Here is a 25,349-nt window from a genome sequence, read left to right on the forward strand (position 1 = left end):
CTAAGGCCTATGCCAAAGCTATTTCTTCCAGAGTATGAGCAGTATCAAAGTTAACCAAAAAGGAAAATTATTATGTGCGGAGAAATTTATTTTTCCCTGTTGCAGCAGGTTATCATAACGGGCATTATTAGGCGATTGTAAAAGATTGACCCGGGATTGTATTGCCCCCTAGTGGTGGTACGCTACCATGCTACTGAATAGTATTTGCTTCAATCTGAACTGGCCTACTGACCTAGTAATTTATGATAAAGTATTACCACAGTACCTAGTGTCAGCAGCAAACAAAACTGCGACAAGCATCTTTTGGCAACTCTTCGGCTTTTGTTACGTCTTAAGAACGACTCTTTCTTGCAAAAGAGCGCTTTTGTGTGAGGCGCCCAAATAGCCACTGCATGAAGCTCACGTTGAGTCGTTGCTAGTCAACGGAATTAGTTTCATTTCTCTTCAATGTAAAATGTATTTTAAGTTTGATATGTCTCTGCGGGGAGTTTATATACAACTTATTCCCCACGTTCGCGTCATATCCAATTTACTAATTTGCATGCTATGATCATATCGTGCGTTGTGGTTATTTTTAACGTTTTTATTTATTTTTATAAAGCACAGTATATGCTTATTTTGAAGGTTTTTACAGGAAGCCTTTTAAAATTAGTTGGACTTAACCTTTATCGATGTGCAACCGTATAGAGGGGAGGGACTCTTGCTAATGGGAGGAGAAACTGAGTATCAACAACGGGTTTTGGCCAAAACGTGCTGGGTGCATTTTTCCCTCTAATGAAACAAGCGACCGTCGGAAGAGAAGGTGCACTGAGTGATTTTTTATTTATTTTTCCCCCCTCATAAAACGTATTTGTTTTTTTGTTTTTGTTTTGATCTCCCATTGTTTTAGCTTCTTTCAGCCACCTTGGATGAAGGAGAATCCTGCAGTAGACGCGCGATAAGTTTAAAAGGACTTTAAACTGCCCGAGGCTGGACTTGCTGTTTCTTGTATTTCTATCCTTGGGAAGTCTGATCATCATGAGGGATTAATGTTTTTGGGCGGAAAATGTGATTACGTTTTCAACTGGTTTAAGGTCCTTGACATTATTTATTAAAGTGATCAAATAAACCCGAGGGGAATCTGCAAGAAGAGTCTAAACATCGATGGAGTGAAATGTTAAACTTCCAAAAGTGCCTGCAGCAAGGTGAGCTCATTCATATGCATGTAGCGTCCAATGCACCATTCACTTTATGTTAAACTTCCAAAAACAGAAAATCAACCTGAATACGTGACTTCATTTTATATTTCACAATGTTTTTTTTTTTATTCAATCGCAACTGAATCACTCTTGTTCTCATTATGTGCCACGTGCATGCCACTAAAATTACACTTATTTCTACAGTAATTAGAACTATGCAAGTACTACTTATGTTGTTTTCCTCCTTAAAATTTAACATGAATGCAGAGCCATTGTTTATGTTAATTGACATGCGAGCCACTCGGAATCTCAAATAGTTTCATTTTGTAATTCTACCAGTGTCGCTTTTTTGTGCATGTTGCTTGGATTCAACCAGTGAGAACGAGTAAAATGCGTGTTGTGTTTTATTGCGCCATTTTTTCCAGTTGACTGATTCAGACAAAAGATACGCCTGTTATGATTTACAGGAGGTCTGTCAGGGTGGTGGCAAGGAGCACTGAGCTGCACAATGGATTGCAGGGGTGCACAAGGGCTTGTTGCTTGCAGTTATTTTCCCATGGACCATAGCCATAGTCACCTACCTGCTGCAGCTGGGCACTTTGGCTTTTTATCGAAAACACAAAGCACTCACAAATCAAGTTTGCCCCCGTGTTAATGGGCAATGTGCTACAAAGAGGCTCACATCATTCCGAACGCCTGTAATCCTTTGTGTTGTACCTCAGGATTTTATGGGGGGGTGCTGTCTGACTGCAGTATTCAATACATTTCCTTGAGGTTCTCACTATTTGTGATACAACCTGCTGAAAAGGTAGAGTGAAAAGAGGCAAAAAAATACTTCATGTAAAAGAAACCATCTTTAAATGGGCAGCAAGGTGGGAAAGTGATTATAACATGACTGCCTCACAGTTCTGAGGTTTTGAGTTTGAATCTTGGCTCTGGCTTACCCATGTGGTATTTGCATGTTCTTCCTATGCTTGCAAGGCTCATCTCTATGCATGTAATGTTTATTGAGGACTCTAAATTGTCAACATTTGCGAATGATTGGTTATATGCGACTCGCGATAGGATGGCGATCAGGCCAAGGTGCACTCTGGGATCCTAATGATTATCGCGAAAGAAAATTGACGTGTCCCATGAAAAAAAATGTAAAAAACAAACACTCGTTTGGAGATTAGAAATGTCTTTTAGTAGTTGCAGTTTTTAACCCTCAATTCACCTCCTGATCGTGTCTGTAAAGTAGCTTAACGAGACTGAGCTGACCCCCGGGGTTTGGGAGCAGGTGGGACAAGGAGTTACAACTAGTGGCATTCGCTACTCTGTGACTTTCAATAATATCAACAAAACCCAATAGCATGATCCGAAGCTCCATTTATGTCACTGAACGTAATATTAAAAACATTGAATCATTTCTCATTTGCCGGTATTGATGGACCCCGTGGCTTCATCCAGAAATCACTACGTTAATCCATAAACAGCAGGCTTTCTCGCTCACGAGACCGGGGCTCCACTCATGTGCCTACAGCTTGCCAAATTCATTTCCCTTTGTGCAAGACAAAGTCAATACACTTACCAAAGTGGGTTGGTATGCCAGGGTACACAACCCAAGGTTTGATTGTTTTATAAACTGGTCCAACTCGTTAAGGCTGGAGTGATTTTTTTTTTTCTCCAGTCAAATAACAAACAAGCATCAAGAATGTTTGCTTAGTCAGTGGACTCAAACTTTGAATTTTGACTGACACTTTTTGGCTATTCCCATTTTGAGTTTTTTATTCTGTCAGCGGGAAATGAGTACAAACCTGTCAGTCAAAGAAGCCGTATGTGTAATGCTGTTTCTAATTTCTTACGAAATATCAATTATTTTGGTAGACTGGAGGTGCATTCAGTGACCACTCACAAAATAGGACATCTCAAAACTACACAAAAAAAAATTCAAAGCACCAAACGGCAATGACCCGTGCGTGAGCATGCTGCTCAGGGGGTGGAATTTCTTTTTTATTTATTTGACACACCAAAATTAGAACAGCCACATGTTAACTCAAGTTGCAGGGACAGCTCTCTAAGAAAGTGGCCGAGTAGTTTCGTCTGCAGGGATGGATCCTCACTTTGTGATGTCACAAAGTCAAGATGGATAAACAGAGGAAAACAACACTATCGGGGTGTTTTTTTTTTGGGGTGGAATTAGCATTTGAACTTGGCTAAAATCTCCCAAAACGTTGATTTAGCGTGATATGGCTTCTTTAAAAAATGTGCTCATGCGCATCTCTTACTTACAGTGAGTTTTTTTTCTTTTTTGTCCAAAGAAATTATGTGTGTTCTCACAAAAGGGGCAGATCTTGCATCACCACTGCAGTGCCTCGAACAAAAAGCCGTTCTTTTCACGTGAAGCTGAAAGCCAGCCGCGAAGGAGGGAATGTGTCAAATTTTTTGACCATGTAGTATTTAATGCAGACACATATATCACGGAAAATCAAGTCATCAATTATGAAATGAAACTAAATCTTGATACTTGTGTGATTGATGATTTAGTGGTTCACATCCCACACAGTGATGGGCCATGTGAATGGTTGTCTGACTCTTTTGTACACTGTGACTGATTTCCAAACACACAACAATGACTGTATGTCATAAAAGCACGGAAAGGTTGCTGTGATTTTTGTCTTTGTTTGCATCTGTGTGGCATTCTTCTTTTGTGCAGCTGTGAAAGTGTTTACTGAAATGACACTTGAGTTTTCCTGCCAGGCTGGTTTACTAAGACTGCCTTCTTTGTCAGGATTAACATGGATTAACAACAGAGTATTGCTACTGCTTATCATGCCTGTGACTGTCACTAACATCAATCATGGTTCTGCCTGACACAAACACACGCACACATGCGCACACACGCACGCACGCACACACACACACACAATGTCAAATTGTACAGACAAAGCAATATGTCACTTATTAGAGCTACAAAACAAGTTTAAAGACACTTGACAGTCATGATAACTCCATCGTGGTAATCCATTGCATCGTCCATCATAAGCGTTTGCATTATTCAGTGAATGAGTTTACTCAACTGTTAAAAGGGGCATACATATGGCGAGGCAAAGTCCACCAGCTGTTATGTATACAAAAACCACTGTCATAGGATACAGTACTCCATTCGAGGTTGTTATGCATTAATTTTTCATGCTAGTTTGGTGCAGTGATTTCCAACCAGGGTGGCACAGCACACTAGGGCTGCCATGGGAGATTTTCTATTTGCTCCTCATTTATTTGAAAATGATCATTTATGATTTACAAATAAAATGGGTGCCTTGGCTCAAAAAAGGTTGGAAAATACTGCACTGGACCGTAGATAACATCAAGGTTAAATTTAGCATGAGAAATTTAAGCATCTGCATTGGCACATCTGGTTTTGCCTGAAGTCTATGAAATAAACCGCATTGATAAAATGCTCGAAAAACACCTATTTTGTCACTTAATTCAGTGTCCTTGATTGTTCTCACAATTTCATCTGTAATTCGATTAGACTGTTAACACCAAGGGCACTAGGGTAGGATTACAGTGCTGGAGGTGCCACAAATGTACCATCCAGAAGGCTAAGTCATGACTAGATCCAAAGCAATTTGTGTCAGTGAAATCCATTGAAACATGGGTTCGCGGTTAGCACGTGCTGCAGGTGCATTAGCTGTTTGGATTATGTTGGTTCTTCCAAAGGTACTTACATTGGCTTTTCAGCTGTTTATATAGACCAGGAGGTCTATAAATGCAATTGCCAGTTTGAATTAGGAAGTAAAACAAGAGCGGCTTGATCAAAAGGCCTGATGTCTGAGACCACCTAGGTGATGATGTCCTTTCAAAATCCCCTTGCCTGGATGCCTGAAGAAGTTGCATAGTTGTTGTCTTCCTCCTTTTGCAAATCCTTTTAGTTGAATGACTGTTTGATTTAGTAAAGATTTGCATGTTGTTTTGCTTGTAAAAAAAGGTACTGAAATAAGATGACATATTTTATTCCAACCCCAATATTGGATGCTCTCCTAATCACCAGCAAGTGGCAAATAACATTTCATTTTGTTGCAATGAATCAGCGCACAGTGCTGTTTTTTTTGTATTTATTTATTTTTGCTACTTAGGAATCTTACTCACATTTCAGTTAATGGCATGTCAGCTATCCAATTTCAGGCTTATTTTTAAAATTCAACATTGATATTTATTGCCGCAAGTATTGAGCACCTGAACATCTTTCATAGAAGAAAATGTCCTATTTTACTCAAAAGACAGCAACGCCTCTTGTTTTTTTTACTTGATTGTTCAGTCAATTCTAGTTTGTGAGGTCCATTTTGTTGTGAAAAAAAATTGTGCCTCCTTGTTGCTATTGTAACGTGTTTGTATTTAATCAAAAGCATCCTTAAGTCTGACTGCAAAAGATTCTTGGAGTGACTGGAAATGTACTTTCCAGACGTACAATTTTTGTTCCAGTAGTTCTCAAGAGTTATGACCAGATGTTAATTGAAGGACTACTTTTTTGATTTGAGAATGACTGTCGTATTTCTGCTGCTTTAGGTCAGGAGATGTGTGAAGCAGCGTGACGGACGGCCATGGGACTGGAGAGAAGGTGGCTTCAGGCGATCACCACCACTCTTGCCATCTTTCTGCTAAGTGAGTATGCTAATACGATATGGATTTCACTTTAAGATGCAAATAGTTGCACATATATTATTTTGCAGTCTTCGTTTATTTTTGATAGTGATTTCTCAGATCGATTATTCAAACAGATCAATGATTCAAACAGCTGGAACTGTCAACTGCAAAATGTCCGCACTATGTAGCCTACAAGTAACAAACCGTACAATAATCTACTAAATTGTAAGCCGGGAACTAAGCGTATTACATTACAAATAAAACCCATTAAATCTCTTTTAAGCACACTTGAAAATCAGAAAAAAGGCATATTTTCATCTAAATGTTTTCATAATTTATGTGAGCATTGGATGACAAAGCAGAGCCCTCTCTGGCTCTGTGCTCAAGTGTTTTCTTTTCTTGCATTTGTCAGTCCACTTGGCTTCACCGCATTGCCAAGTTGCCTGCCACGTCAAAGCATCGTTTAGCAGTTGGCACATGTTGCTGTTAAACTCAGTATAGGCAGCGAGATGATGAGCACACTGGCACGGCTCCCTCTATAAAGCAGAAGGGTTATTGCAATTCGCTTAAATGACAGAGAATTGGGGCCAAAATGCAACTTAAATAACATCTCTGGGTGTGGAATTAGATCAATCTGGGATTTATGCTGCTCTCAACGGCAGGCACGCTTCTTTTAGTGCATGTGTGTGAGTGTGTGTGTAAGGCGGGGGGGTTGGGGGATTGATTGTGCTGGTCCTCTAACCATGTGTGTACCCCAGTGGGTGGTGGGAGGTCAGCCGGAGGGAGCACAGAGAGGCCCGCTGCCCTCGATCAGAGTATCAGCCCCTTTTACCCCGCCCCCCTGTGGGATTAAAGTGATGACCAGACCAGATGAGCAGTAGAGCAAACACTGGCACCCAGTAGCGCACACGCCCACGTGAGCACATGGCAGCGAGGGAGTTTTCCGACACGGAGAGGAGAGGAGCTACTCCAGGTGTCACTAATGGGATTGCGGTGTGTTTGTAGGCTTTGCCACCATAAGATCTTATCACCAAATGGCACATCTTACATGCCTCCGACTGCGCACTGGGAAAATGCTCACCCCAGTTCCACTTCAAAATGTAGCTTTGAGCTTTATTTTTTTGACCTCTCCCTTTGCTCTCTCAAGCTGAAGCACGTTTTTAATAGCAAGCGCTTCATCCCAAGATCTGGCAGCTATTGCTCTCTTTAAATGGCTCAAATGCTGTCTTTGGAATCATACATTCATTTCGTTCCCCCTAATCACGATATAGCCAGGGATTTTTTGAAATATATTTGCTACATAGCTCATTCATTAGTCAAATAAAAAATAGTTCACAAACACTACCTAGGTGCGTCGTTAATGACGCCATTGCTGCCGCCGGCGTACGACACACTCTTTTAACATATTGACCCAATAAATTAATTATGATAACATTGCATAGTTTTAAGATATTTTGAAAACATTGTCTGTGTCCTGTTTTTCTCATCAGCCCAAAATGCAGCCATTTGCTTTATCTTGGTCATATATTGTTTTCTGCAGGTGTGTCTCAAGGTTTGTCGTCAGTTGTTCGTGGCAGAGAGGGGGGCTCTGCCGAGCTGGGCTGCAGTCTCGCTTCAAAATCTGACGACGCCACCAGCCCAAACATCTTCCCGCTACATGTGGTGGAGTGGGTGCGGCTCGGTTACAGCGTTCCCATCCTAATCAAATTTGGGGTGTATGCTCCTCGAGTTCATCCCAACTACAAGGGTAAGAGACTCCTTCAGCTTTTCGTTCACTTTTTTCAGTTTTACTTTCACACTAGTAAATGTCGTCCCTGACAGGGAACTTTCAAACTTTGGACATTAGTCTCAGTCGTTTGAGTTTTATTTTACACTCACTCAAAACACATTTAGAATGACTTCAGGTGCTCAGTGTTTGGTTTTCCTTTCTGCCATAAGAGCAGCAGCGGTGGGAAAAAGAGGCGAGAATGCCTCCTCCGTTCAAATGGAGGCAGCTAGGGGGTGGGGCAGCTCTGCAAAGAGCAAGGGGGAGGGTACAAGAAGCTATGCGCATAGTGGGATTAAGTGCAGGTGGGGGCTTGGTGGTCCCGATGACAGTGTTTTTTATTAGTATGCAGAGGGGTGACCCAGTAAGAGATTGCCAGTGGAGAAGGAAGGATGAAGCATGTCGAATAATGGGAGTTTTCTTGCTGCAGCGCTATAATCCCGTCATTGTCTAACCCTGAACAAAAGACAAAGAGGGGTATCACTACCTCCCCTTGCTTTACAAAAACCTAAAGGGACCATTAGGACAGGCCAAATCCCATCCTGTCCCTAATATGTCATGGAAAAGTGCTAGGATGCTCACCTACATGTGTACTGCAAACATCTGGCAACAAGAGGAGAAGCCCTCACGGGGCTGTAACGTGCACCTTGGTGGAATTTATTAACGCCACATTGATTGTGTGAAGCTACAAACAGGATGCTTCCACTGAGCAATTGGGCTACATGTGTATGCGTGATAGGCCGTTAACTGTGCTATTGTTTCTGGGCAGTCATCTGGTATTTTTCCAGTCCCACACAGACTAAATAACATTCTTGGGCACTGTTTGGGCTATTCCCGTATTTTGGCCTAGCCATTCCGTGTGTGTGTTATCTGCTTTGAGCTTTACCCCCGTCTGCATTAGATCCTTATGCCTCCCCTCCCGCTGGAGGCAGATGGCAGCATATGATGCGTGTCAGCGTTGCCGCTCTAATGTATCTCACCCTCAAATTACAGTGTTGGGGGGTTTTATGATGACTGTTGACTTGATGGCAGTTTCCAGAATGTTGTCCGTGCTTGTCTGACATCAGAAACTGAAACCAGGATGTGAGTGAAGTATAAACTCCATAAATATAATCGTAAAGTGAGGATTCCCCTGCCGTTTAGAGGTGGATTTATACAAGTGGCAGTTAATGCGACGGCGCCAGACTAGACTGCATAAAATTTTGTGATCCACCTTTGGTAAACTCATTGCAGGTGAATAATGATATACAAGTATCTCAAAGGTCTTTATGTGTGTTGCTTTGTTTTAGTCTTGCTCTTCTGTGTTAAAGAACAATTAAGAATCAAGCAATGTCTCAGTATTTTAGTCTATGAAATTTATTTTTTAATTATATATTAAAAAATAAATTTCATGTAGGTCATCAGGTATTTGAGGAGACTTCAGAATGGCTTCCTTCCTTTGCTCCTTTTAAGACACCGGTCTTGTCTGCTTCAAGTGAATCCGAAAGGTATTGGTGTCCTTCAGCCCTCTCTTGTTTCACACCCAGCATGCCCTGCAGGGCTGAACATCACTGAACACATAACAGAGGAAACAGCCAGATCAACTCTGTACTGACATGCTATTATAGTCTGTTTGAGCCGGATTTGTTGGAGAAAAAAAAAAGAAGTGGGGGTCCGTTGGTGTCAGGGAGGTTTACTGTTGCAGGGCGAGATCAAATAGCTCCCGTGTGCTGAGGAAAATCATCAGAGACGGTGAGCAGGAGAGTTCGGCCCGAGGCCACGGCAACAATGGGTAAACCCCCCCAAGTCTCTGTAGGCCTTCATTATACTCGCAGTGGATCCTTCGAGCATGGGAGAGGTTCCGGCATTTTTGCACGCATACACATTCACACTCACACACAAACATTCTCACACGCACACTACATGCACACTAACACACACACACACTAGTCCATGCACAAATATGGTAATGCGATGTCATTTGGACATATTGCATTCATTTCCCAGTTCGCTTCAAACTGGTGAGTTTTGGATTCCAGTACCGCAATGTTCTGAAATAGATTGTGGTCATAATCCATCGAAAATCGATCGAGGCATCTTGTTGCTAATTACTTTGAGTTGCTAATGGGCATGTGCTGTTGGTTGGGCATATTAAAAGTTCGAAAGTCAGAAATGTTTTTAAACAAGGCTGCAGTTCCACCCATTAATTTTCTATACTGCTTTTCCTGGAAGGTTACTAAAGCTAGATCTTCTCCCAGCTGACTTTGGGCAGACTGGTAGACTGGTCGGTCACCTGCCAATGACACAGCATAGAAAATATTCATACTTTTTCACCTTCACTCTATGTCAATATTCCGTCAGTGACCTGACATTTACATGCATGTTCATCTCATAGAAAAAGGTGAGACACACTACAGAAATCCGAGAATATTTACTGTTAAGAGGCTGAAATTCCAAGGATTTAGACAATTTTAACTTAAACAAGGTCTCTACACAATGAATCGATTATCGAAATAGTTACGATTATTTTGATAATTGTCTTGTCGATGTATCGATTAAATGTTGCTGCTGTAATTTAATGATTTCTACCGGTAGTTTGTATAAATTTGTCATGCACCTTTTTTTTGCCTAAGTGCAATGTCACTTCAGTTTACGCCTGGTATGTTATTTAGGTTAGTATGCTCGCTAAGACGATTGATCAATTGGGATTCCAATTCATGGTGGTTTGTGTTTTGAATCATTCACTTGCTGAATGCAGTCATATATATAACATAGGCTCAAAACTGAGTACATGCTAGATGTACAGTGATGCTTCACTTATTATTCTTTGTCTGTAGTGTTCAGCTCAATCAATCCAAACTGGGTGTGCACTTTTATAGTCCTCTCTCTTTTAAGTGCTTTGCCACTATAATGTGACATTTATAGGCAATTACAAACCTTTCTTGAGGGGGGCAGTGGGATCAATTAGTTGCAAATTTTCACAGTTTGTGGAATTGCTCTGTCACTTGGCAGAGGTTAATTGCAGTTTTCCCTCACGACTGAAAATCTGCAAGTAATAACAATGTGGCCAAAAAGCTCTACTTTTATGTGGTAATCAAAACTCCTCAACGCACTTCAACATAATCCCTTGCTAGCAAGATACTACAACATTGTAACAAAGCGCAACTTTTGTCTAAACGAAGCTCTTGACATCACGTCAACATGTTTCTTTAGCATGGAGATGCCCCAAAATTGCATTAAATACCTTTTTTTTTGCTTTGGCCTGACCTCAAAAACACCAAACATCTGAGTTTTTCAGCAAATAATCGTATAAAATAGCATAAAAAATGACCGGATCAGCTACTTTGTAAATTTGCGACTATGCTCGCAAGATCATCTCCAGTTTAATAAGAAGCTGCTCCAGAGGGCGAAGACCCACACCCATTAATCTAAAATTTCCATTTTTCCCATGTTGTACTTTACACAGTAAGTGTAAGATGATTAGAAACAATTACCAACTCTGGGATTTACAATGGAAGACAGTGTATTTATGTAGTCACGTATGAATGAAACGAAAAAGAAAAAGTGAAGTAGGGGTTATTTGGCGGTGATCAAGTGATCAAAGTGTAATTAAAGACCACCCACTTTCTTTTAACCGTGATATAGTAGTTGTGATTTTCTTCCCTCTTCAGCTAAGTAGTGTAGCTTTATAAATTCATCTGTGTTGGAAACCACTAATCCAAGTCCTGTGAGGTGAATTTAGATGAATGTGCAGTAAATAATACTGCTAAATACTTTGTTGAAACTGCTCAAGCTCTGCAAGAATTTCAATCAAAACAACATCAGTAGACAAAGTGAAATTGTTCCTCTTTTATCCAACAGCAACTTGTTTTTCCTATTATAATTATTCCAACATGATGTTTGGCAAAAATGTTGTGTTCTTCGGCTTGGAGCCAAGTTACTCCATGCCTTTGGTTGGTCACTGATCACATTCCAGATGATGAGTTTAGGGAAGTTATAATTTAAGGGTAATAAATATACTGCTATCATGTCAGAGTGCCAATTCCTGTGGCGAAGCTTGGCACGTGAGGCGAGTGTGCTTAATGGTGCAGGGGTTAACAGAGCTGGACAGAGTGAGAGGGCCAGAGTTAACTGTAATCTATATCACGACAAAGAGCTATTCATAAGAGGCTTAAACTGATTAGGGGGACAGGAGGATTGAAGAGGGAAATTTGGGGGGACATGAGGGGGGAGCTGTCAGAAGCATGGGGCCAGGTCCCAGACTTATGATTGTATTCAAATCAAAACATATCCCACAATGCACCTCTGCCCCGCTCGCTTACGCACATTCGGATGGGCAAAGAAAAGCAGTGCTGATGCTATTCCTAACAGGATCATCTTTCTTCCTCTGTGACTTAAATGTATCTCGTGTAATTATCTCAAAGAAGTCAACAAGTTTTGATGAGACAAGTTTACATTTTTAAACGAGGTGGAAGATTCAAAGAATTGTGCTTTTGTTTCACCCAACAGTTGAACGTGCATCTAATGCAAATTCTAAATTCATGAATAAAACAGGAAGAACTGAGGAATTCATTCATCCCACCTGGAAAGTGAGAGTTTGAGTCTAGCTTTGTGGGAGATGTTCATTCATACAGCATCAGTGAACAGGCATTTCCATTATCTCCACTTGGATGCACTGACCTGTTGGAGCAAGGGTTTGTTTTAAGGAAGACTGGACCTATCATGTGATAGCTACCGGAAGAAAACAATTCGGAGCAAGAGGATGAAGGAACGCTCGGGGGAGACGCAGCCTTTGTGCCAGCCTTTCTTTCTGTCGTCCACCATATAGTCTAATGATGTTTGTCCCTTGAAGCAGAGGGAGTGATGAATGTGTCTATAGGGGAGTTACGGAGCATAGAGGTCAGAAGAATCCAGCTCTTATTGGTTGTCAGTGGATTATTGATGCTCACAATTGGAGTAACCTCTCCATAACCTCTCAGTACTCACTTCCTTGTTGTTCTACTCGTATGATAGATGATTGTATGTGCTTGTAGTATTTCCTTATGCATGGGCATCACCCCGTAAGTAATGCAGCCTTAAAGCAGAGCACCTGCCAATTGCCAGTTTGAGTTCAAGTTCGGAGACTAGGCCTTGAAATGTGTGTGTGTAGAGGGGGTGAGCAACATTTATCACTCAGAGTCAGCCTTTTGTTTGTCTCTAGGCCGAATAGAAAATGGATTCTTTTTCTCACTCCTCTTATGGTGCCTCAAAGTGTTTCCGTGCAGCACTTTCAGTTTCAAATCTAAACGGGTTTTCTCTGTCATTTTCTCAATTCCCCCCATCCACGCGCTCCATCCACACTCCCCTATCAATGCAGCCATGTTTCTACAGCAACTGAATTCAAATCTAAACCTACTGTCCGGATTTTGCTTGGTTTCGTCGCTATGGTAACAGGCGAGAATGCAGAGTAGTGGGGCGGGGGCCATCGTCCCTTTGTAGTGATGGACAAGAGCGAGGCAGCGGGAAAGGGTTAAACGTCCAATAGAGGAGCTGCAGTCCCTCAGTGGTGAACCTGCGCGGGCACCACATTTTGAAAATCAACACGTGACCACGTGACGCTAAAGCCTTGAGATCAGCACACTGTTTGGTTTTTTTTTTTTAAATGCACAGTCAAGCGCCGTTAGCTACAGGAGGATTAGTTGTTTTTGTGATTTATGTGAAAATGTTTTTTCTCTCAGAGCGCAAAGCACTTTTAACTCCATATCTAAGTGGAATGGGAAAATGAACAGTTAAAAGAGAACATAGCTGAGGTTATCCCCTCACCTTTTTCTCCCCATGCCTCCCTCCCTCCCTCCCACTTGTTTGGTCAATGCTGACCTGAGCTTCAAGGCATTTTGTTTGTTGGAGCATCTCAGAGGAGAGTATTGGCCATCCAAAGCTTGACGAGGTCAAGTCAATAATTAAACGTGACTATTAAGCACAGCAACAGCCCCAGTCAGGAATGTGGGGTTAATTATAAGCCATTGTTGCCTGTCTATACTCACAGCATGTGTGTTTCACCCTGTCTGGAGGCTGTGTCTAAAGTTAAATGAATTTCATAGCTTTCAGGCTCGGTTCCAGACTATGCTTTGTAAAGGGAAGTCAATAGCGTAGCTATTATGTTCCTTTATGCAATACTTGCTTCAAGGTTCTTGGGTATTTTGTCAATATTTCTTCCTGCATTCACTGTCTGAATGTGTTGTTGCTGCTGTGAAATATAATGCGAGGTGCTGTGCGAATAGATTCAAGAAAAGAATTGAAAATGTATGAGTATCTTGCAAGAAAGAATAAGAAAGGAATAAATTGATTTGATTGTTCGCCTACATAAGACAAGTGTTTTTTTCCCTCCGCGAAAACAAGAATGACAAGATGCTGGGAAGGTCCCAAGATTGACTCTGTTTACTTTCAAACAGCTTTAAGCCATGGCCTGGTATGAACGTGTGCGTTTCCCCCTCCTGCGCACGCACACCCTCCTGTCGTTAAAAAGGCTGAGATTGAAGGGGGTAAAAAAGAGTTCATTGAGAGACAGAATAAAAGAAAGTACGTGTGTGGTGGTGGTGAGGGGGGGTAACTTCGGGCAGCGGTCACCAGGCAACCGACAGATCAAGTTTCAAAGCCTAAAAGGGAGGTATAGAAAAAGTACGCTGAAGGGGTAGAGTGGATTCTGGGAGTTAAGACAGCGAGAGATGAAATATGTGTGAAAATGTGTAGTGTAGGCATGACCACCCTTTGAAGATGTTGTGATGGCATATTATTTAAATTTTATAGTCATGGCATGCATTCATTGTGAAAATGAATTCGCAAATCCCCCCCCCCCGATGCCGTGAATCATTTCTCACAAATATCAGCGGCGCAGCTGTTTTATTTGCGAACATAACGTTTATGACCGGCTAAGGCCTTTGTGTCGTGATCCCTGTGTCATCGACACTGTAAGCTCCTCTCTCACATGTGCTGACTGCGGCGGTCTGGCTGCCAGATTGCACTGACCCCCTCATCTCTCTGTCCCTCACCCCTCCTCCCTCAGGGCGGGTCTCCCTGACCCGCGGCGCCTCCCTGCTGGTGGAACGGCTAACCCTCGAGGATGAGGGCTGGTTCGAGTGCCGCATCCTGCTACTGGACAGCAAAACGGACGACTTCCAAAACGGCACGTGGACCTTCCTCTCCATCACAGGTGCAGCACTGCAGGGCTTGGGACAAACAAGAGCTGCTCGTCAAATGCTGGCTCATCACTGGCACTTTGATTGTTGACATCTGAGGCGGCATGTGGCTAAAAAGGCACTGGGACACCAAACTCACACTGTTATGCCACATGACAGTCTGTGTGTGAAGAGCGCAACATGCCTTTGCACGTGTCTTCCCTGTAGCAAGAAAACATTTGAGGAAAAGGCATGTCACTTATCAACTACCGGTACGCTATCAGTGCCACAATTATGCCCAAAGAAGAAGTTATTGAGTGTGAAAAGCAGATATCATTTTATTGTACTTCACTCAATGAAGGGTTTACACGGGGTGCATTAGGTTGCTAATGACCACAGGACACAATTAATTCTTGTACATAATTGTGGTGCATCAGTGCACATATTGTATTTCATTTGAATACATAGCTCAAAAAAATTGGTGATGTAATCCCAAAATGGAATGAAGCTTGTATTTATTTTTAGCTTGGATGGGTCAAGTGAGTGCAAGGATCAAAATGACACAATAGGTAATCGCGATAATTTTTGTTGTTGTTAATGTTTTTCCTACCAAACCAGATTTCAACCCAAGCTACACGATGGAATGAGAGAACCCTAACTATGTATGTAACAAAAGATAAATATATTTAGCTGTTTCATCTGTGCTGTGTTTGTTTCAGCTCCGCCAGTGTTTATCAAGACACCACCAACTTTTGTGGAGGTTTTGCTCGGAGACTCTCTGACGCTCAGCTGTGGAGCTCATGGCAACCCTCGCCCAAGTGTTGTGTGGCACAAAGATGAGAGCCCAATCGAGAAACATGAAAAGATCAAGGTGAGGAAGATTACTAATTTGTATTCATACATTTAAATTAAAACTCAAGAGCTCCGTCACCGTTGTAACCTTTTGATTCCAGTGCAGCAGTTTACCACTCAACGACACTCGCAACTGCCAATTTTGCTCCCTACGTTGTATCTTTGTATATTTTTTCCTCAGGTGCTCAACGGTACCTTGTCTTTGACCTCAGCCACAAGAAACACTTCAGGAGTCTACAAATGTCATGTTTCTAATTCAGAAGGCAACCTGACGCATGCGATGCAGTTGCAGGTCAAAGGTGAGTGTTGGAATGAAAAGAAAAAAAATGGTTCCTCCCCGTTAACCATGTGCGGGGATGTGCTAGCAAGCAAAACAAGGATTAAAGCATTTGAAAGTACAGTAGTGCAACTCAAACTAAACAGGAAAATCAATTCAACCATAGTGCCACCTTCTGTCCATCTCTCGTTACTACAGCAATGATGGACCTCAATCTGTACAGGGTCCACTCGTGGTAATTATTGTTTTCTTTGACTTTGTCAATGCAGGTCCTCCAATTATCATCATTTCGCCAGAGGACACCACTCTTAATATGTCCCAGGATGCAGTTCTGCAGTGCCAGGCTGACGCTTACCCTTCCAACCTCACATATGAGTGGATGAAACAAGGACAGAATGTTTACCATATTGAGTGAGTCTCATTTATAATTACATCAGATTTTTAAAAAAGTACCGCAAAGAATTGCTAACACAATTACAGATTGAATTCAAATGCTGACGACAAAAATATATAAAAAACTGGTTTTTTTTGTTTTTGTTTTAGATCTTTAAAATCCAGAGTGAAGATTTTGGTGGACGGAACCCTTTTAATCCCGAATCTAATTCCAGAAGATGCTGGAAACTACACTTGTGTCCCAACAAATGGGATACTAACTCCACCATCAGCCTCAGCACATCTTAAAGTGAAACGTAAGATTATTTTCCGTTTAAAAGGAAGCCCTTGTGTAGCACCACAAATCAACTGTTTTTGTTACAAATCATCTAATCCACGGCAGATCCAGCTCGAGTTGTACGAATGCCTCGGGAAACCTACTTGCCATCTGGCATGGAGGGGGTCATTGTGTGTCCTGTCCAGGCGGACCCCCCGGTGCTGTATGTGAACTGGACCAAAGATGGGAACCATTTAAATCTTGACAATGTAAGTTGTGGGATGTTGCACTACTCTCTGCACTACGCATATCAATTCCGACGCAGAGAAATATTATTTTCCATCTTCAGTTCCCAGGCTGGATGGTGAACTCTGAGGGCTCGGTTTTCATAGCAACGGCAAACGACAATGCTGTGGGCATGTACAGCTGCACTGCGTATAACAGCTACGGCACCATGGGTCAGTCTGAGCCCACCAAGGTCATTGTGCAGGTACGCCAGACTGCCCCCACTGTGTTTTGTTTCACAGAATCTTTTCCTCGCTCGTGTGACAAAGGCTATATTTCTATGTTCCAGGATCCACCCGTATTCCAAGTGCCTCCTCGGCCTGAGTATCTTCAGGAGGTGGGCAGAGAGTTGCTCATCCCTTGTGAAGCCGATGGAGATCCTGCGCCAAACATAACATGGAGCAAGGTGGCGTTTCTTTGCCTACTAACACACTGATGATTTCCGCAAGTGATTGTTTTTTTGAACGGACGTGTCTTCCCTTGCAGATTGGCCCTATTCCTCGTTCTCAGTACTTTGTGTTGGCTAACGGTTCCCTCCTGCTGCAGCCTCTCAGTAAAGACCACCACGGGGGCTGGGAATGCTTGGCCTCGAATCGTGTAGCAACTGTCAGTGCAGGCACTGTGGTGATGGTGCTTGGTAAGTGGGTCCATGTCAAGAGTAGCAATATTTGGGACAGAAGTAAAGCTTGATCAATCTGCACAAATTTGTGTTAAAACCGGTTCTGTGTTTTGCTCAGGTACCAGTCCTCATGGTGCGTCTTCAGTATCTGTGAGCACAGAGATAAACCAAGCTAATGTATCTTGGGTGCCTGGGTTTGATGGTGGATACACCCAGAAGTTCACTGTTTGGTAAATAACATGGACAGTGTCACAGTTTAGCATGCAAAAGCAAATGCTAACATTTCTTTTCTTTAAAAAATAAATAAATTCAGGGTGAAGCAAGCATCCAGAGGTAAACATGAATGGGCATCTTTACCGGTGCCCACATCCAAAAACTACTTGTTGGTCACCAATCTTCTGGCTGCAACAACTTATCAGTTCAGTGTCCTACCTCAGAATAAACTCGGCTCTGGACCTTTCAGTGAAATTGTTACTGTAAGAACTCAAGGTATGTGAATATTTTTGGTGCTTTGACATTTCTAGCCACGTTTGTATTGGCATGGCCCTAAATCTGCTTTGTCCACCTAGTTGTGCCAACAGAAGCCCCAACTATCATCACCACTCTACTAACACTCGAACCGCCCATCATCTTGTCTGCTAACCGGACACGACAAGGCGTTCTCCTCCAGTGGTCACCTCCTGAGATTCCATCCTCTCCCCTGACAAGTTATGTGCTGCAGGCTCGTCGGAATCAGGGCCAGTGGGTCATCCTCAGCAGCAACATCAGCGCCAATGAGAGTGAAGTCCTTGTACAAGGACTTCTTCGCGTAAGGAGAAATTCTTATTTTTTACTGGGAATCAAGCAATATTGTTTGTCTGATGATTCGGATTCTCATGTGTCAATATTTCATTCATTCACGAATTGTTTTCACTTAATGTTAAGTAAATCAAATCTTCCTGTTGCTCAGGACTCCAGTTATGATCTGAGGCTGATGTCCCGCAGTAATCAAGTGCGCAGTGAACCAAGTGATTTTGTCAGTATATCTACTGCAGGTAATTTACAAACGCTGGAACTTGCATATTTAAAAATATGTATGTATTCCAAAATCTGATTGTTTGTCTGATTGGACGACAGGGATGGAGATGTACCCCCTAAACCCTAGTTTCTTGGAGCTTGTCCCTGCACCCCTCCTTGCAGGCGTGGTCGCAGGGGTGTGCTTCCTTTTCATTGCCATCGTGCTCTCATTAGTCACAGCTTGCTATATGAGAAACTGGAGAGAGCAGCGGCGCCGGAAGAGACAACAAGGTAAAACATGAGCAATACACAAAAATATATATTGATTTTGTTTAGTGGAAAGCATTTTTTTTTATCATGTTGTCCTTCTCGTAGATGTCCCATCGGCTTTCCAGAAGAGTCCATCTTCTGAGTAAGTGTCCCAGCTGACTTAATGTATAGTAATAAATTATTATCGTGGCGATGGAAAAGAAAACTGCCAATGCATCGTAATGTTTCAAAGTCAAAGTCTGCTTTATTGTCAATTTCTTCCCATGTCAAGACACACAAAGAGATCGAAATTACGTTTCCCATGTTTTACTCATTTGATTTAAGTTCTACATTTCTGTAATTTTCATGATTATTCTTTCTTTTTTCCCTCTCAGAACTCGCTCTCCACCCCGCAGCCCAGACAGTGTCTTGAAGCTGAAACTGTGTCCACCCATTCCCTTCTTCCCCACTTCCTCCTCACATTATGATCGCTCCTCGTTCGATAAAGGCAGTCGAGGAGAATACCAAGACCAGCGCAAGCAACTTCTGGCCAACTCATCTCCACCACCGCATTACACACTCTTTGAGAGCCACCTGGGGTCCCAGGCTCCTTCCCCAACATCTTTGGAGTCAATTCACAGAGGCCCAGATGGACGTTTCATAATCCAGCCTCTGATAGAGAGTTCCAGTCCCACCAAAAAGAAAAATCTCAAGGATATCTTGCAAAGCAATGGCGGCGCAAGTGGCTCAGGAAGCAACCGGACATCGTTTCGAGACTCCCCCAAATCAAGTATCCTGAGTTCCGACAAGGGTTCGCCACCTACTGTGGATGTCCTGGAGATCAGTAGGTCTCCCTCCTCCCCTGGAAGAGTACGGGCCATTGCTCGGAACTTCTCCCGTCATGGCTGTTTTTACTCTGATGATGAACATGGTTCCGAGAACCTCCTGGAAAGAGCAAGTTTCTATTCAGACAACAGTGAGAAAAAAACAAGTGACTCAATGAAAAGGCATCGCAAGCCAGCCCGTACTGAAGACCTTTTCCCCATTTTGTCAAGAAGAACCTATATTTTGGATAGCGAAGCAGACGGTCCACTGACCTCAGGCTATCGACAAATGGCCAGTCACCTTACCGATGACAGCACACTTATCACACAACTTGACAGTGAACTGGAGAGCGATAACATCCAAAAGTGCATCCAACTGGCCAAGGAGAGGGAGGAAATGGAGCGTGAGCTCCAACGCTACACCAGCAATCACAGAAACCAAGATGATGGGAAAGAGAGCCCAAAATGTAGCGTATCCCAGTCAGATGAAGAACCTGTCTGGAAACTACAAGATGTTACGCTTCGTCAAAAACACAAGCCCTCAGGACACACGAGTCGGGTCGCAGACTATCGAAGGGCGTGTTACTTTGGGAGCACGAGTAGTCCTACGGACCGAGTTCCTACATCTCACATTGAGTGGGACATTAGCCCTGTTACCGCCGTAACGAACCTTGTTCCGGCAAAGAGCCACTGGGAGACCCCATCGGCAGTATTACAGCAGCTACAGCATGCTCATTTGTGTGCAGAACCTACAGAGTCCCTTCATTCTCCGGTGACTCAGAACACTTCCCTTCCCGTGCCTTCCACAGAGGTGACCTTTGAAAACGCCACAGTTCGATGCTTAGCCACGTCGCCCAGAGCCAAGTCGCTGAGCCCTCACAGAGATTTAGCTCTGAGTAGTAAGTCCATGACAGAAGGCCTCCAGGAAACTAGTGTCAGCGGTGCCACTTCCCGCTCCAGGAATTCATATGCTTATGGCACTCGGAATTGGAATCCAGCTTCTGTGAGTCCTTTAGTCTACAGTAAGCGGTCTGCGAGTCCAGCTTTTACTGTTTCATCATCATATGGAGCCGCAAAAGATCCCGGTCCCTCAAGTAGCCCTACCTCACCCTATGAGCATCAGGTTAAAGCAAATGGCAAAGGCGATAAACACAAAGGCTGCAATGTCCGTCACAGTTTGGGATCAGAACCAGAAGGTGTCCGAGCACGCTCCAGAAGGAGTGAAAAATGTTTGTTCTCTGATAGTCCCAGCCCGATGTCTACGTTGACTCTCGTAGAAGAAGCTGAAAGCGATCGATCCCAATTTTCTGTCCCAGGCATGTCGGGGTCATTCAAGACCAAGCCAGCTGCATCCCCTCCTAAAATGTCGTCACTGCAGACGAGTGCAATTCTGGAATATCTGAGCCTCCCAGGTTTTATAGAGATGAGTGTAGATGAACCCGTGGAACAGGCTGAAGTTACAAATACTGCTGTTCAATGTTTGGACCAGAAATCTTTACAACCCACAGTGGCTAAGCCTGATGTTGTCCCTAAAAACTGGGAAGTTCATGTCCAAGAAATGGATTCAAATAAAATGAAGGGTTGCTTTGAACAATCGCTTTTGCCAGAAAAACGAAGCTCTAGGGCTCAGGTTGAAGCAAGGGAGCATCTACATCGGGTAAGGTTTCCAGATGACTTAATACCACGGTCACCTGCTCCAGAAAAAACTAGCAAACAACTATACAATGAAAAAACACAGATTCGAGCTGAGACCAAACCCAGTGAGTCAAGACTGGGTTCCAGACCAGCTCATACTTTGCTCAGTGCCGCAAAAGGCATGGTGGACATCGTGTCAAAACATTCTCCGAATTTTGTGGACAGTACTGAGTCTTTATCTGAGCAACCCCAGAGACAAGGTTCTCCGGGCAATAGGACCAATAACATTGCACTACGAATAAATCAAGCCCCGGTGCCATTTTTGAAGAAATCCTTGAGCGTGGGCCCTTGTAGAACACTCTCCGGTATGGGACCCCCCCGACCTTTCCTTAAGAAGTCTATCAGTTTTGGCTCCCCGAGGTGGGAGCACTTTGAGACCCCAAGGCCATACATCTCTGAGAAATGTTACTGGGATGAATTCCCAAATCCAGACGTCAGAGTCAAGTCTTACAGTTTAGGTCGCACTCCATCTTCCTTTCTCAGGCCAGGTCCTTCGTGGAGAGAGTACGTCCCTCTCAGGCGTCCCACCATGGGGAGCTTGGAGAGGCCCCGATGTGCGCCAAGATCAAGCCCCTCCTACTTTACTCCTAACATGTACCCACCCAGAGAAAGCCCAGTCCCCCCAATGTCGGAGCACTGCGATCCACGACGGCAAGCGACAGTTTTTCCTGATTCCTCAAGATGGTCCCCGTCTTATCCAGATAGGCTGAGAACTGCTCAGTACAAGTATTTCCCCATGCCCGCCAGCGTCCCAGTTCCCACTCACCACCCCTGGCCAGTACCCAGACCAGAGAGCATGAGTCAGATGGACTCCAGAATGGGCTCCCCGAGGTCCTACCTGCCCAGAGGCATCAGCTGGCCCTCCCCCTACTCCATGCCTTTCCCTCAGAGGGAGGCTGACAGTTACCGACTTGTAGACAGAACAATGAGGCGGGCGGGCGAGACAGAGCCCCGAGAGGTCAGAGAAGGAGGAAGGGCCAGTTATGCCAGTCAGAGCAGTGGGAGGGGGAGCGCCGGTCTCTTCCGCCAGTCAATGTCCATCACTCCCACACTGCTCAGCTCCCCCGAAACCACCGAGGAGAGTGAGCGGCACAGAGCTGAGCTGGATCCACCTGAGAGGAGATCGAAAAGGTGAAACATTACCTCGCCAGGAAATAGACAACAAAGAGGACTTTTCTCATGGTGGAGGGATTGAGTGTTGTTGCCAAAATAACGCTATTTATTTTTGGTCTCACTTCCTGTGTATCATCCTGACTTTTTGCTTTTGTGTATTCCAGTAGAAGGAACACGTCAGTAGATGAAAGTTATGAGTGGGATTCTGCTGACGCATGTGTGGACTCTGAAGTCCTGGAGGCCTTGAGGTTTGATCAGTCACAAGCAAATTTCCAGACAAGCAGAGGGAGGCTTGTGTGCGATCAACCTGCTGGCCTCCAGGACCAAAGACACAAAGGTGATGTCACTTTCTTGATGTGTGATTTTATTGTTGCATGTCGCACTGCGGCTGACGTTGAACGTGATGGTGCTGCATGTGCTTGCTCCCTAAGTGTTGTGATGATTGTGAGCTTTTTCCCATGACATCCATCCATGCATTTCCTGTCCCCCCATGCCCTCCCTCAGGCACGTCTCCCCCAGCCTGCCCAACTGTTTCCGACACACCTTGCAGCCAGTACCGCCAATCCCTTAGCGAGGCGCGTTTCAACGCTCTCCGGCAGGAGTACCAAGAGTACAGGCGGGCTCAGGAGTCCATCTGTCCCCACGAGCCCTACCTCGCCCCTGGACATGATTCGGACTCTGACACCAACTCAGCACTGCTCTAGAAGCAGAACTCGGTCCGTCACTCTCTGGCTGCCCTCTCTTCCTTGATTTCCCTTCATTGCTCGCCTGCCTGCCTCTTGCCTATCACTCACCCCTTTTTATGTTTATGTGCTAATGTTCAGTCAACTTTTCATTTTGTTCAGAGCTATACTTCAATGCCGCGATGCTTTTTGTTTCCACAGGTGCTGGTGAAAAAGAAAGCAAGTAGCAGACAACAGCTTCGTGAACAGTCTTGCTTGATATGTGGAACGGCTCTTTGATAAAAGCTTCAATGGTCTGCTCAAGCAAACTGAAAGAGTCCAAGACTGTACCGTAAAGTGGTTTGTTCACATTTGTCATCAAATGGCATTGTTTCCTTTTGGTTCCTGTTGAGAAGGAATGATTTTGTTTTCTGCAACTGTGTTGTGTTTTTGTTGATAATCAGACACAGACACACCTTTGAAACAAAACTAGAAGCAAACCGCTTTAAGAAGGCGAGTAAGACCCAACAGAAAGTGAACGTGGACAAGAATAAAAATGAAGAATAAGGATAAATTGTCCCTTTCTCTCTCGTGGTACCAACACTGCCCGCTTAGTATATTTTCACCACACGCTTTGCTATTTCATCCACGGGAACATATGGAATTATAAATATGGTTAAGTATTGTTGTAAAACAATATTTGTTTAATATTTGTTGTATAGTGTATTTGTACGACTAGGCGGCAGGTGGCTGTATGTATGCTTGCTTAAAAAACGGAAATTGATTTTTCGCCTGTATGAAAGCATTTTGATTGCACACTGCGTGACTGCGAGAGGACTTTCTCCGCATCTCGCAGTGTGTGGCGGCCATGACCACCAGCTCACAACACTATGTGAAGTCATTATTTCAGGTTAAGATTTTTTTTTTTATAAAGCTTATGACAATTATTTTGTTACAAAATTGAAATGTTTTCTGTCCTTTTCCCTACTACTGACATTCTTGTTCTCAAATCTAATATAATTAATCTTCTTATCCTTTAGTACAAGTACCTCAGGGCAGTTTGTGATGTTAATTATACTTGTCAGTGAAGATTTGTTTTTTTCATTTGCTTCTGCTTCTCCTATTTCCCTCAAATAATTTTTTATCTTTCAGCATGTTTATCTGTTGAGATGTACAAATATTTACTTGCATTGATGTAAAAATTTAACAGAATTAGTATTTCAGGTAATGTTATATTGCCTTTTTCTGCTTTGAGCTTTGTGCTCATGTTTTGTGAAGTGAGTTTTATTATGCAAACATGTTTACAGTTCACTGATGTGAAGACAGCACTGTGAATGATTCAGTCTTTTATATAGTCTGTGCCCATGTTTTTTAAACTGAGAAATGTCAGTGGCTTGTTCACATGACAACCTGTGACATTGTAATGTACTTTGCAAACTGTTTCTACTAAATTAACCCCAAATAAGAAGCTACAGCTGCAGTGATGATTTTGGAGGTTTTGTACAAACTGAAAATTTTTATATATTGTTTTGTTGTTTTTATATGTTTGTATTGAATAAATCGCTTTATTCGGGAAAACAAAGTTTGTCATAATTATGAGTCTTCAATTGACATGTAAGTTCACTAACTGGAATGCACATCACTAGTACAAAAGAGTGCAGACGGCCAGGTGCTGCTAGGTCGAAGTAGCCGACTGGTTAGTGAAACGGGTTATTGCTCGGTAAGACTTTGGTTCGATCCCAGGTGTGAGCATGTATCTGAATGTGCTTTTAGAATTGGAACCTCGCTGCGTACGCATATGCAAAATAATGCAAGTATTTATATATAAATACATAAGGTGGCCCGTCCCCAAGTTGGCGTGAGAGGAGGTGTGGCACTTTCCACTTTCATTTAAGCTTTGACCATGATATTTCCCTAATAAAGTGGCCTGTTATTAGGTACACTTGAAAATGGCGGTGTACCTAATGGAGTGTCCGAGTGACGTCACAGATCAAACAGCCAATCAGAAAGTGGGGGTGAGGGCGGGTGTGGCATTTTTCACTTAAACCAGGGGTGTCGACCTCCAGTCCTCGAGGGGCCGCGTTCCAATATGTTTTCCAAGTTACCCTCGTTAAACACACCTGCGTGAAAACATTTTGGTCATTTTCACGTTCTGCAGGAGCTAAAACTTTTCACGCAGCTGCACTTAACGAGGGAATCTTGGAAAACATGTTGGAACGCGGCCCCAAAGACTAGAGCTTGACACCTGTGACCTTTGACCATGATATTTCCCTAATAAAGTGGCCTGTTATTAGGTACACTTGAAAATGGCGGTGTACCTAATGGAGTGTCCGCAGTCAACTATTTCGACCTGGCATCCCTGGGCCGTCTGCACTCTTTTGTACTAGTGATGTGCATTCCAGTTAGTGAACTGAATCTTTAGAATC

At 43.3% G+C, this 25,349-nt stretch overlaps 1 protein-coding gene across 4 annotated transcripts; it reads left to right on the plus strand.

Annotated features, from left to right (window-relative positions):
• The first annotated feature begins 739 nt into the window (after positions 1-739).
• igsf9b (immunoglobulin superfamily, member 9b) lies at positions 740-24,505 on the plus strand. 4 transcript variants are annotated; one of them, XM_037257724.1, is made up of 22 exons: positions 740-1,184; positions 5,727-5,822; positions 7,345-7,551; positions 14,591-14,737; positions 15,422-15,573; positions 15,736-15,853; positions 16,101-16,242; positions 16,375-16,520; positions 16,607-16,749; positions 16,830-16,970; positions 17,055-17,171; positions 17,252-17,402; positions 17,503-17,614; positions 17,698-17,873; positions 17,954-18,192; positions 18,334-18,418; positions 18,501-18,671; positions 18,756-18,792; positions 19,025-22,279; positions 22,426-22,598; positions 22,766-22,977; positions 23,146-24,505. In XM_037257724.1, exons 2-21 carry the CDS (start codon positions 5,762-5,764, stop codon positions 22,963-22,965), a joined length of 5,973 nt encoding a protein of 1,990 aa, XP_037113619.1. In that variant the 5' UTR covers positions 740-1,184; positions 5,727-5,761; the 3' UTR covers positions 22,966-22,977; positions 23,146-24,505. The 4 variants fall into 4 exon arrangements, with proteins under 4 accessions (XP_037113619.1, XP_037113620.1, XP_037113621.1 ...); XM_037257725.1 differs by having other exon boundaries at positions 22,429-22,598; XM_037257726.1 differs by lacking the exon at positions 22,766-22,977.
• Positions 24,506-25,349: the final 844 nt, after the last annotated feature.

The sequence above is a fragment of the Syngnathus acus genome, chromosome 9, assembly GCF_901709675.1.
Source record: "Syngnathus acus chromosome 9, fSynAcu1.2, whole genome shotgun sequence".
NCBI classification, from domain to species: Eukaryota; Metazoa; Chordata; class Actinopteri; order Syngnathiformes; family Syngnathidae; genus Syngnathus; species Syngnathus acus.